At 41.7% G+C, this 13,967-nt stretch overlaps 1 protein-coding gene across 3 annotated transcripts in view; it reads left to right on the top strand.

Moving 5' to 3' along the window:
• CSMD1 (CUB and Sushi multiple domains 1) overlaps window positions 1–13,967 on the top strand; it is a 1,887,231-nt gene that overhangs the window by 1,538,825 nt on the left and 334,439 nt on the right. For all 3 annotated transcript variants that reach the window (XM_056565713.1, XM_056565712.1, XM_056565715.1), the window contains exon 32: window positions 6,860–6,973. In XM_056565713.1, coding sequence (XP_056421688.1) covers window positions 6,860–6,973 — 114 coding nt within the window. The remainder of the gene's footprint in view (window positions 1–6,859; window positions 6,974–13,967) is intronic.

Below are 13,967 nucleotides of genomic sequence, written 5' to 3'. Positions count from 1 at the left end.
ATCAGGAGAAGAGGGTTGCAGGATTGGTTGTGAGGCAGCAGCTGAGCCAGAAAGGTGGTAGCATGGGAGCCACATTATTAGTCAGTCGCTAGGATTACGGAATGAACAATGTCATTCCACTGCTTCATGTACTACATCATGTGTTGGAAACAATGGCATGTCAGGGCACTGGAGAAGTGGTGCCTACATCTCACAGCCACATAAGCCCTGTAAGGCTGAACTGGAGGAGGAGGAGGGGCACAGTGGAGCACAGTTTAGGTTTCAAGAGATGGGCGGTTTTTCTAGTCATCTGACAGGAGAGAAGTAGCAGGAGCAGCTAGAGGAGCTAGAGAGTTATGAGGAAAGCTAGACAGAGGACCCAGACACACCGTGGCAGTATGCAGTGGAGATGGAGGCAGGGTGTCCCTCCAAGTCATTTGCACAAATGGCACGATGCATGCTCAGTTGCTTGCATAGTGACCACCGAATTGTCACCATTTGGCAGTGGGATGACTTCTGGCTCTTCACCATATTGGACCCTCGCTACCGGTACAAAATGGGGGCCTTTTTTACACCCACTGAGAGAGAGGAAAAACTTACCTACTACAGAAACATCCTACGTAATCAGTTGGCTGATGCCTATCTGCGCCATCGTCCGTCCTTTCGCAGGACTTACTCGGGGGGCCTCTGCACTCACCTTCTACTGCCATGACTGGTGGGGAGGGGTGGGGTTGCAGGAGGAATACTAGCTCCATCAGCTGCAGCCTGAGTCTACAGTCGCTGATGAGTAGCTTTCTTCACCCGCATAGTGAAGCAACTCATCAGCAGCAAGTACACCTGGAGCAGGACCTGAATCAGCAGGTGTTGGCATCCCTTGACATGACCATGCCAACACATCCTGAAGATCAGCTGGACTTCTGGACAGCCAAACTTGATTTATGGCTGCAACTAGCAGAGTTTGCCCTGGAAAAGCTGTCCTGCCCGGCCAGTAGTGTGCCTTCAGAGCGGGTGTTTAGTGCGGCGGGGGGCCATAGTAACCCCAAGGAGAACTTGTCTGTCCATGAAAAATGTGGAGAGCCTGAACTTTGTGAAGATGAATCAGGCATGAATCAGCCAGGATTTCCACCCACCAATACCTGATGCATCAGAGTAGATTGACCATGGTGCCACATTAACACTTCACAAATATGGATAGTGCTAAACATATTTAAGGCGCTGCTCCCCAGTTACAGAAATTCCTCCGCATCAGACCACAAGTAAGCATTGAGGATATGCATTACGTAAAACATAACTTTTAATAATATTCTTAGGATAAAATATACAGTATGTACCTTTTTTTTTTTTTTTAAATCAAACGAAAGGAAAGGTGTGCAAAAAACACCATGTGCCACCTACACCACCAAGTATTGATGTGATGCAAAGACCTCTAAAAGGTGGAAGGGAACAGTGTATGGTCCATTGTAACCGGTGGGGGATAAAAACTTCCCCTGTAAGGCCCTACTCTCGCATTATTAATTCCCTTCTTAGCAAGTGTTACTCACCCTAATAAGGGATTTTTAAGTCCAGTCTTGCCTTCTCTGGGATGGATAACTCTAAGTATCATGGCTCGATAGGGCATGCTTATGGCTTTATTTAGTATCTATAATAATAATGATAATATATGACAATAATAATAACAATATTGCTATGATGTTGCTATACACGTTGATACACAGGAGGAGGTACCCGTGGTCCAATGTAGAGGTGGAGTATGATGTGGTGAATGGATGAGTGATTATGGAATGAATCCAAATAATGGTATCTCTGGTATATATGAGGGTTGCTGATGACATTATGTATGTTAAGGACATTAGATACCTATGATTATTTGATTATATTTAAGTATGGATTCATTGAGGGGATGAAATAATTGGATGGGAGGTATAATAGTGTGTAGGAAGAGTGCATGGGCTATGAGCGTTGTATTTAAGTGTGCAAGTGGAATGTATGGTGGAGTGTATGGATTGGATTTGGACAGTGCCAGATATATTATGTAGGCTAAGTATATGTATGATAGATGATGAAGGTTAAGTACATGTATGACATTTGGCTCTTGGTATGGAAACTAATGTATGTTAAGCATATACATGTATTATATGGCTCTTTGTAGGGTAAAATAAATACAAAATGGTATAAGTACTATATGGGTCATTATGGAGTGTATAGGTATACGATATGCAGGATACACACGATTCATGGTCTATGTCGATTATGAGGAGCACTATTTAGAGGGAGTAGCTTTAAGCATTTGTGGTAAATGGTTTTTGATAAGCTAATTAGATGTAATATGATAAGAGTGCTTAACACTTATAGATATTATACATATTTCAGCTCTTATGTGTGATATATGTGTTTGGTATGGGTACTAAGAATGAGTAGGGCTTTACTGATACGTTAACTAGTGCTGAGAAGGAATATCTATGGTTCTTCAAATACTTTTATATTTATGTATTCTTATTTTATTCTATTACTTATTACTTTTTTACTGTTGCATATACTGGGCGCGAGGGCTATTATGGTATACAAATGAGCACCTAAAATTTTATATGTGCCGTGTTATCATGGTACATAAATACGCATAAATGAGCACTTAAGATTGGACATGTGCCGTGTGTGTCTTTTGGTGTAAATATGTGTTTTTTGGTGTGCATATGTATATGGATAGGCAACCTAAGTTGATATATGTAATAAGCTTATGTGGTATGGAATCTCTATGTGTATGTATGCCTACCTGGGTATTGTATATCTGTACAGTATTGGATAAAGTTGGATATTGTATCTATAAGTTGTGTCTGTGTGTAATATTGGTTGACGCTGTTACACCTTAATATTAAATAATGATAATATCTATATATATTGTGGGGATTCATATATCTCCTATTTAAGATGCTATGTGGAGTGCCACTTATGTACTACAAGAATGGAACTCCTGCATGGTAGTGCGCAGGAGCATTGCGGAACATGCGCAAGTGCATTGCGGAACATAACGTGTGTATTATAAGAACGGAATCCTTGTATGATAGTGCGCAGGCACATTAGGTGTGTGGGACTTGAGCATGGATATTGTTGGAGTGTGAGAGATGCAAGAGTAAGGCTTGAGAGTTAGCGCATGTGTATGAGTGTTGCGGCTGAGCAGATGTGAACTGTGGAGGACCCGGAAGTACTAGCAGGCGCCCGTTCGTGTCCTAGTGAGCAGCCATGAATGGACTCACGGACGACCAAGTACCTCCTCCTGATGTTGATTAAGGTTAATTATAAGGTTTATATAAAGCAGAGAACGCTGAACATGCCGCAACACTCCTGAGGAAGTTGCTGACGGGCAACGGAATGCGTGGGGTCCGGGGGGGCGCGCGCCTGCAAGGTTATCCTCCATCTGTCCAATAGCCCTGCTTTCCCAGTGGTAGCTAAATGAGGTTGTATTTATTATTGCTCTTTACAGGTCTAACATTATTACTATTTGCAAACTGAGGGAAGCTGTATATGTGATCTTGCACTTTATGTATTTTGTGATTCAGGTTTGGGCTATGGGACTGTTGTTCTGAATATACTTGACTCAGCAGGTGCCCCGGGAGTGGTCTCCCCATTTTTTCTAGGGGGGTCTAGGGGGGTTTTGTAGTGGCCTTTGGGCCTTTTAAATGGTTTAAAATGTTTTTGTCTGCATTAATTATGTTTAGATTGTAATAAAGTATATTTTCCAACTTGTACCTGAACAGTGGGTGTGCTCTTTTTTGATATATCGTCTTTTTCTTGTGATGTCATGTTAGTTAATTGATATACACAGTAACACCCCGGAAGTGATTATTGTTCCTGAGCCCGCTTGAGTCTGATTATGGTACACGCCCTAAAAAGGGCAGCCCCACACAGGAACCTCTCCCTATTTGCTCCTACAAACACAGCCATTTCCAAGGGTCTTAAGGTGGAAATAGAGAGAGTTTCCTGTGTGGGGCCACCCTTTTTAGGGTGAGTTTTTAGGGTGAGTAACACTTGCCAAAAAGGGAATTAATAGGGCGAGAGTAGGGCCTTACAGGGGAAGTTTTTATCCCAATCTGCTACAATGGACAATACGTTGTTCCCTTCCACCTTTTCGAGGAAAGTGTTACTCGTCTTAAAAAGGGTGGCCCCACACAGGAACCAATCCCTATTTCCACCTAAAAACCCTGGGAAATGGCAGTATTTGTAGGGGGAAATAGGTAGAGGTTTCTGTGTGGGGCCACCCTTTTTAGGTTAAGTAACACTTGCCAAGAAGGGAATTAATAATGCGAGAGTAGGGCCTTACAGGGGAAGATTTTACCCCCACTGGATACAATGGACCATACATTGTTCCCTTCCACCTTTTAGAGGTCTTTGCATCACATCAATACTTGGTGGTGTAGGTGACAAATGTTGTTGTTTTTGCACACCTTTCCTTTTGTTTGATTAAAAAAAAAATTGGGGTCAATATATTTTATCCTAAGCATATTATTAAAAGTAAAGTTTTACCTAATGCATATCCTCAATACTTACTTGTGCACACTACCACTTTTACAAAAGAGGCCTCAGCTACTACCTGCCTCAGCTACTATTCTCATCCTGCCACATGCCTGATGCCCCACATCTGATGCCAAGTTCTCCTTTTTTCACGCACCTTTGTCACCAGGTACTGGTATTGCCACCCACCGCACCACTCTGTCACCGGGTCACTTTCAGGACTCGTGAGGCTGCTGCTGCCGCAACCTCCCGGCTGTCTCATTCTGCCACCATATTTACTCCTCATGCTGATGCCAGCTCCAAGCTGTCTCCCACTGCCACCATATGTTCTCCTCATGCTGCTGCCACCTCCAGACTGTGTCATTCAGCCACTATATGTTCTCCTCATGCTGCCACCAACTCCAGGCTGTCATTAAGCCACTATATGGTCTACTCATGCTGCCCCCAACTACAGCCTGTGCCATTCAGGCACTATATGTCCTCCTCATGCTTCCGCCACCCCCACGCTGTGGCATTCAGCCACTATATGGTCGCTTCATGCTTCCACCACCTCCAGGCTGTGTCATTCAGCCACTATATTCTCCTCATGCTGCCGCAAACTCCACGCTATGTCATTCAGCCACTATATGATGCTGGCAACTCCACGCTGTGTCATTCAGCCACTATGTGGTCTCCTCATGCTTCCGCCACCTCCAGGTTGTGTCATTCAGTCATTATATGGTCTCCTCATGCTGCCGCCATGTCCACGCTGTGTCATTCAGACACTGTATGGTCTCCTCATGCTGCCGCCACCTCCACGCTGTGTCATTAAGGCACTATATGGTCTCTTCATGCTGTCGCCACCTCCACGCTGTGTCATTCAGGCAATATATGGTCTCTTCATGCTGCCACCTCCTCCATGCTGGGTCATTCAGCCACTATATGGTTTTCTTATGCTGCCGCCAACTCCAGGCTGTGTCATTCAGCAACTATATGTTCTCCTCATGGGGCTGCTACCTCCACGCTGGGCCATTCAGCCACTATATGGTCTTCTCATGCTGCCGCCACCTCCATGCTGTGCCATTCAGCCACTATATGGTCTCCTCATGCTACCACCACTTCCACGCTGTGTCATTCTGCCACTATATGGTCTCCTCATGCTGCCGCCACCTCCACGCTGTGTCATTTAGGCACTATTTGGTCTCCTCAAGCTGCCACCACCTCCACGCTGGGTCATTCAACAACTGTATGGTCTCCTCATGCTGCCATCAACTCCAGGCTTTGTCATTCAGCCACTATATGGTCTTCTCATGCTGCCACCAACTCCATGCTGTGTTATTCAGTCACTATATGGTCTCCTCATGCTGCCGCCACCTCCACGCTGTGTCATTCAGCCACTATATGGTCTCCACATGCTGCCACCAACTCCACACTGTGTCATTCAGCCACTATATGGTCTCCTCATGCTGTCGCCACATCCACGCTGTGTCATTCAGGCACTATATGGTCTCCTCATGCTGCTGACAGTTCCATGCTGGGTCATTCAGCCACTATATGGTCTCCTCATGCTGCTGCCAACTCCAGGCAGTGTCATTCAGCCACTATATGCTCTCCGTATTCTGCCACCTACTCCACGCTGTGTCATTCTTGCACTATATGGTCTCCTCATGCTGCCACCACCTCCACGTTGAGTCATTCAGCCACTATATGGTCTCCTCATGCTACCGCCACCTCCAGGCATTGTCATTCAGCCACTGTATGGTCTCCTCATGCTGCCGCCCTCTTCACGTTCTGTCATTCAGCCACTATATGGTCTCCTCATACTGATGCCACCTCCAGGCTCTGTCATTGTGCGACAGTGATTCTAATAGTGACGCCTCTGATCTGCATGTCATACTAAATAACAGTATTATTTCACTAACCCATCACACACCCTATGAGTGTTACAGCAAGGCATAGTGTTCTACAACCCTATTGAGGCACTCTGTAGGCCAGAAATAGCCATTTTTAATAGTCATCAACAACGAATAGATTCGGTCCAAAACACATTTTTTGGGAAAATTCTGCGAATGAGCCGAATCGAATTTTTCAAAAATTCACTCATCTCTAACCCATATCTACCAATATTTTCAGGACAGAAACTGTGTGATATCAACCAATTACATCTCATCTTCCGTATGTTACTGAGTTCTGGTAAATCAGGGCCATTGAATCTGGATTCACACTTGCGTGTGGCAGTTTGTAGATAATTTATCTACCATCTAAAGTTAATACAGCTAAAGCTCATAATTGTATATATTTTGTCACCATGATGTTTGATGTCTATTATTTCAATGCAAATATTGTGAGAAAAATGTATAACATGTATATTCACTTTTTTGTTTTACAATTCCAGTTGTATTTGGCCAGTTTTTCTACTTCCAAACATCATTAAATGATCTGGTAGAACTTTTTGATGGAGCCCATTCACAGTCCAGACTGCTCAGTTCTCTCTCTGGTAGCCATACAGGTTAGTACAATAAATAATTATTTCTCATTGTGCATATTTTATTTACACACTTTGTCGCATTATTTACATTATTGAATACGTTCTTTAGAAATTCATTGGAATGTGTAGTTCTACTAGAAATATTTGGAGACTATTCTTTAATATTTGTTAGTTGCAGGGGTTATCCAGGAAAAACCTTTTTTTTATATATATATCAACTGGCTCCAGAAAGTTAAACAGATTTGTAAATTACTTCTTTTAAAATATCTTAATCCTTTCAGGACTTATGAGCTTCTGAAGTTAAGGTTGTTATTTTCTGTCTAAGTGCTCTCTGATGACATGTGTCTCGGGAACCGCACAGTTTGAAGCAAATCCCCATAGCAAACCTCTTCTAAACTGGGCGGTTCCCGGGATACGTGTCATCAGAGAGCACTTAGACTGAAAAGATTAAGATTTTTTAATAGAAGTAATTTACAAATCTGTTTAACTTTCTGGAGCCAGTTGATATATAAATAAGTTTTTTTCCTGAATAAACCCTTTAAGTGTAATTCCAGTCTACTGAAAAGATTAAGATTTTTTAATAGAAGTAATTTACAAATCTGTTTAACTTTCTGGAGCCAGTTGATATATAAATAAGTTTTTTTCCTGAATAAACCCTTTAAGTGTAATTCCAGTCTACAAATTCAGTCTAAATCTACATAAAAGGCTTAATAACTTTGCAAATAACTGAATAAACTGAGTAACTTTGCTTAAAGGGGTAGAGTAGTAGAGTGGGCAAGTCTTGTTATGACTCTCAACCCAGAAGCGGGTAGAAACAGTGAGCAGCAGGAGAAAGGAAGTACATGGAATTGGTGCTGCAGGGAACAGCTATAGGTAAATATTACTTGTTTGTTATTTTGGTTTCATGCACAGCAATATATCAAAATAAATATTATTGCTGCAATACTCCTTTACTTGCTGTCCTCATTTTAAGTTATTTCCCATCATTTTGGAGAAACATATACATAACTGCTTTTAGAATTCTGCTGGATACTCATGGAGAGTGTTGGAATGGGTTTCCTTGGGCTTAACAGAGGAGATAACCCTTAGAGCCTAATCTCTATTTATATAGATGGAATGCATATCCATTTGAATTGTAAACTTAGTTATTACTTTGGCACCCATTACATAATCAATAAGGTCAGATTATTTGTGAATTAAATCTTAAAGGGTTGTCAAATTTAATTAAAAAGTGAGCACCAGACAGAGTTGTTAAATAACATATGCTATTATTATTATTATTAGTATTACTATTATTATTCAGTATTAGCTTATATGTTTATATACCTCAATCTCCCTGTTCTGTTGACGATGTTCTGATCTCAAAATAAACTGAAAATGTTATCAGGAGAGACAGGAGAGAACATTAAGCACAGGGGGGAATGTCCCAGTATGACTGTTCGAAAGGTTTGCTTAATGCATAAAATGTGAACTGAAAAGTTTTGATAATGTATGTATATGCATTACACCCTGTTTATTGCATATGCTGGTCTTAATAATAATAATAATTATTATTATAATAATAATAATAATAATAAAACACCTCAATATTTCTAAATTCACTAGAGCTGCTGCAAAAGCACTGAAGAAAGTGACAGTGACTAAATATTCCATCTTCTTATTCCAAAACTATTACCTACAATGCTATATTCATGTAATTGTATCACATTGGAATTATACAAAAAGTCCACAGCTTTACTGACAAAATGTTTTGGGTCACAGAGGAACAGTGATGATGAGTTAACCACTCTGTCACATGACATATATATAGTGAGGACTACAGCTCCTAACATAACCCTCGCCTCCCCTGTTGATTTTTATAGAATTTTTATTTTATAACTATAGCAGCCTGATGCTGACTTTTTCAATACATCAGGTAGCACCTTTAAAAATAAGCCCTTATTGGCAAATACCTGGCTGCAATGTCAGCTCAATTGGTCTGTCTTTTGTCAGAGCCTGTTTTCATCATAGGATATTCTGGACCAGTCTGTGCCTGCTCATTGAAACGGACAATAGTTTATCTTAAAGGGGTTATCCAGGAAAAATCTTTTATGAGCTGCTGAAGTTGAGTTGTTCTTTTCTAAGTGCTCTCTGATGACACGTGTCTCGGGAACCGCCCAGTTTAGAAGCAAATCCCCATAGCAAACCTCTTCTACTCTGTGCAGTTCCAGGGACAAGCAGAGATGTCAGCAGAGAGCACTGTTGCCAGACAGAAAACAACAACTCAACTTCAGCAGTTGATAATTATTGAAAGGATTAAGATTTTTTTATAAAAGTAAATTACAAATCTGTTTAACTTTCTGGAGCCAGTTGATATATATAAAAAAAAGTTTTTCTCTGGAATACCCCTTTAACTTGTTAGACATGATACCCATGAGCTTAGTTCTGTGTATTTGTTCAGTTAGTACTCTACATTGCACTGTTATAATAAACTAAACATTTTAGGAATGAACCTAGTAGTGTAGTGGAAAGCTGCACCTAACTCAAAATCAAAACTCAAAAAGTAAACTACTTTAAATGATGTCTTTACCAATGAGTATTGCAAAAAAGGTTCCTTACCTGGATATGTATGTTTAAATGCAGTTAATTTGGTAGCAAGAAATAGAGAAAGCTGTCATTCATGTCCAATATTCCTTGCCCCTAGGTGCTCAGTGCAGAGATGATTCTTCCTTGAGCTTGAGTTATCCGAGAATGACTGATCAACATGGACATGTTGCCCAACATTCCAATTGAAAAAAAAAGTGATGTTAAGGTTATATTTTCCCTAGAAACAACTTTATTTTAAATGATTCAGTTGTTCTGCTTAAAGCTAGATTGTCCATGTTGCTGAAAACATCTTGTCAATGTTCACATTTTAACTGAAACCATTCTTACCAGCATTATTATTTTTTAGATATTTTTCAAAATACATTTATGTAGAAAACTGGAGATAAGCTAAACACAGACTATTCCACTGCTAGATCCCTAGAGATCAGCTGTAACCAGTGGTGAAATCTGTAAGGAAGTGCTAAGTTCCCCCAGGATTACACAATTCCCATTGAAATCAATTGGCTGTCTGTGTATATATAGACCAGCTAGGTCTTCCAGAGCAAATAATGCTCTTTATAACTACTTTCCACTTAGTTATTAGACTCCTAGATTTTCTTCTCTATTGACTTTTCTCTATTTTCTAAATTAGACAACCACCTTAGAGACTAATGCCACCTTAAGGATTTTTTTTATTGTTAACTTGTTTTCTGAATGCAAAATAAAGCAACTTTATAGATACGTTCCTTTAGAAATGTTCTACCATTTAGCTGCTATTCTGAGAAAGATACGATAACTTGGTCATATAGATATTTTGAGCTCTCATTACCAGGGTAAATGAGCATCTGAATGCTCTTCGATTGTGGTATAGGTTGGCAGTGTATAGTCGCTCATATTCACGTATTAATTTCAATGGAGCAAACATGGTCTAATAGTAACTATGATCGATCAATTTCCAAGTACATTTTTTTGCCCAACTCAAAAGCCCATCTGCTGGCTATTGTTATTTTTACACCTTTTTTTTTTTTTTTTAGTAAATCTGAAGTGATAATCCCATGACTTGAAAAGCTGGTACAGTTTTCAGAAAATATATTAACCCATCTAGGACACAGGGCATACAGGTACGCCCTGGCACCCTGGGACTTAAGAACCCAGGGCGTACTTCATCGCCCATGGAAATTCCAGTCCCTGCTGCTCGCCGGGTGGGGACCAAACCGGGATGCCTGCTGAAATCATTCAGCAGGCATCCTGTGACAATGCCTAGGGGGTCCTGAGACCGGCGATCTGCAGTGATTCTGGGTCATATGTGTCTCCGGTGACCCGTAAAATAAGGGGAATGGGGGTTGTCCAAGACATCCCCGATCATTCAGAAGTAATAGGAGTGAGGTGGCAGGGGTGTCACCTCTCCTTCCCTGTTATTGGTCAGTCAGAAGTGGTTGACCAATAGCAGATCGGTGGATGGGGTTAAAGTTCGGATCAGCTGCTCTGCCTACCCACTGTAGTCCGAGAAGAGCGGGGAAATTGTGCTGGGACCGGCGCTGGAGGTCACTTACCGGTGGCGATTGGTGGCGGGTGGCAATCCTCTCCCTGGTGCGATCCTGCTGACTATGGAAGCCGGTGAGTTGTTGCCTAGCAACATCTGGAGGGCCACAGTTTGAAGACCACTATACAGTGGCCTCTAAACTGTAGCCCTCAAGATGTTGCAAAACTACAACTCCCAGCATGCCCAGACAGCTGTTAGCGGTTTGGGAATGCTGGGATTTGTAGTTTGGCAATATTGGGAGGGCTACCATTTGGAGATCACTGTGCAGTGGTCTCTATACTGTGGCCCTCTAGATCTTGCAAAACTACAACTCCCAGCATGCCAACACAGCAGTTAGCTGTCTGGGCATGCTGGGATTTGAAGTTTTGCAACATCTGGAGAGCCACAGTTTGAAGATCACTGTGCCGTGGTTGCTAAACCGTGGCCCTTTAAATATTGCAAAACTACAACTCCCAGCATGCATGAACAGAAAATAACTGTGTCGGTATGCTGGGAGTTGTAGTTGCGTGCCTCCAGCTGTTGCATAACTACATCTCCCAGCATGCCTTTCCGCAATCAGTAAGTACATCCTGGGAGTTGTAGTTTTGCAACAGCTGGAGGCACACTGGTTTGAAAACACTGAGTTGGGTAACAGAACCTAACTCAAGGTTTTACAACCAGTGTGCCTCCAGCTGTTGCCAAAGTACAACTCCAAGCAGGCACGGTCTGTCAGTGCATATTGGGAGTTGTAGTTTTGCAACAGCTGGAGGTTTGCCCCCCATGTGAAATCACAGAGTACATTCACACAGGCGGGGATTTAGAGTAAGTTTCTTACTTTAAGTTTGCGTTGTATCAAATTTTCTGCCACAGCTCAAACTCCTAGTGGGAAACTTACTGTAAACCCCCGCCCATGTGAATGTACCTAAAACGCTACACTACACAAAATAAAGGGTAAAACACACACGTACACTGTCCCCACCTTCCCCCCAATAAAAATGTCTTGTACTGCAGTGTTTCCAAAACTGCTGGGAGTTTAGCAACAGCTGGAAGCACCCTGTTTGGGAATCACTGGCGAGAATATTTTTGGTAGCGGAGGCAATTGTAAAGCTTGCATCCGAGTTGACCCCTTTACAAATCCCTAATTTAGGCCTCAAATGCGCATGGTGCTCTCTCACTTCCGAGCCCTGTCATATTTCAAGGAAACAGTTTAGGGCCACATATGGGGTATCTACGTACTCAAGAGGAATTGTTACAAATTTTTGGGGGCTTTTTCTCTTTTTACCCTTTATGAAATGGAACATTTGTGGTCTACACCAGCCTGTTAGTGTAAAAAAATTTAAAAAAATTACACTAACATGCTGGTGTTGCCCCATACATTTCATTTTCACAAGAGGTAAAAGGAAAAAAAAGACCTTGTAATGCAATTTCTCCTGAGTACAGAAATACTCCACATGTGGATGTAAAATGCTCTGCAGACGCACAACAAGGCTCAGGAGTGACAGTGCACTTTGTACATTTGAGGCTTACATTGGTGATTTGCACAGGGGTGGCTGATTTTACAGTGGTTCTGACATAAAAGCAAAAAATAAATACAGTGACCCCCAAACCCATGAAGGCCCTGATAATTTCAACATACGATGGCCTCTCAGAGGAAAATAGGAAAAAAGCCCCCCAAAATAAGTAACCCCATTTCTTCTGAATAAGAAAATATGCCATGTATTGATGTAAAGTGCACTGCGGCTAAACTACAATGCTCAGAAGAGGAGGAGCACCATTGGGCTTTTGGAGAGAAAATGTGTCCGGAATTGAAGGCCACGTGTGTTTACAAAGCCCTCATGGTGCCAGAACAATGGACCCCCCCCCCCCCACATGTGACCCCATTTTGGAAACTACATCCCTCACGTAATGTAATAAGGGGTACAGTGAGCATTTACGTCCCACAGGTGTCTGGCACATTTTTGGAACAGTTGTCCGTGAAAATGAAAAATGTAATTTTTCACTTGCACAGCCCACTGTACTAAAGATCTGTCAAAATGCCAGGAGGTGTAAATGCTCACTGCACCCCTTATTAAATTCTGTGAGGGCTGTAGTTTCCAAAATGGGGTCACATGTGGGGAAGTCCACTGTTCTGGCACCATGGGGGCTTTCTAAATGCACATAGCCCCGACTTCCATTCCAAACAAATTCTCTCTCCAAAAGCTCAATGGCGCTCCTTTTCTTCTGAGCATTGTACTTCGCCTGCAGAGCACTTTGCATCCACAAATGGGTTATTTGGTTTTTACAAATTATGGAGGGCTTTTTCTCCTATTGCCCATTGTAAAAATGTGCAATTTGTGGAAAAAACTGCATTTTAGTGAAAAAAAAATATTTTCATTTACACATCCTATTTTAACGAAAAGTCGTCAAACACCTGTGGGGTGTTAAAGCTTCGTTCCTTGAGGGGTGTAGTATCCAAAATAGTATGCCATGTGTTTTTTTTTTTGCTGTTCTGTAACCATTGGGGCTTTCTAAATGCGACATGCCTCCCAAAAACCATTTCAGCAAAATTTGCTTTCCAAAACTCATATGTGACTCCTCTTCTGAGCATTGTAGTTCTCCCGCAGAGCATTTTACATCCACACATGGGGTATTTCCATACTCCGAAGAAATGGGGTTACAAATTTTGTGGGGCATTTACTCCTATTACCCTTTGTAAAAATAAAAAAAACTGGGTCTACAGGAACTTCGAGCGTATAAAATGAAAATTTGGAATGTTCTCACTTTGCTGCTATTACTGTGAAACAGCTAAATGGTTAACAAACTTTCTCAATGCCATTTTGAATACTTTGAGGGGTGCAGTTTCTATAATGGGGTTATTTATGGGGTATTTCTAATACGAAGGCCCTTCCAATCCACTTTAAAACTGAACTAGTGCCTGGAAAATTCAGA

Source organism: Hyla sarda, chromosome 3, assembly GCF_029499605.1.
Source record: "Hyla sarda isolate aHylSar1 chromosome 3, aHylSar1.hap1, whole genome shotgun sequence".
NCBI classification, from domain to species: domain Eukaryota; kingdom Metazoa; phylum Chordata; class Amphibia; order Anura; family Hylidae; genus Hyla; species Hyla sarda.
This window is presented reverse-complemented; position numbering and strand designations above follow the sequence as displayed.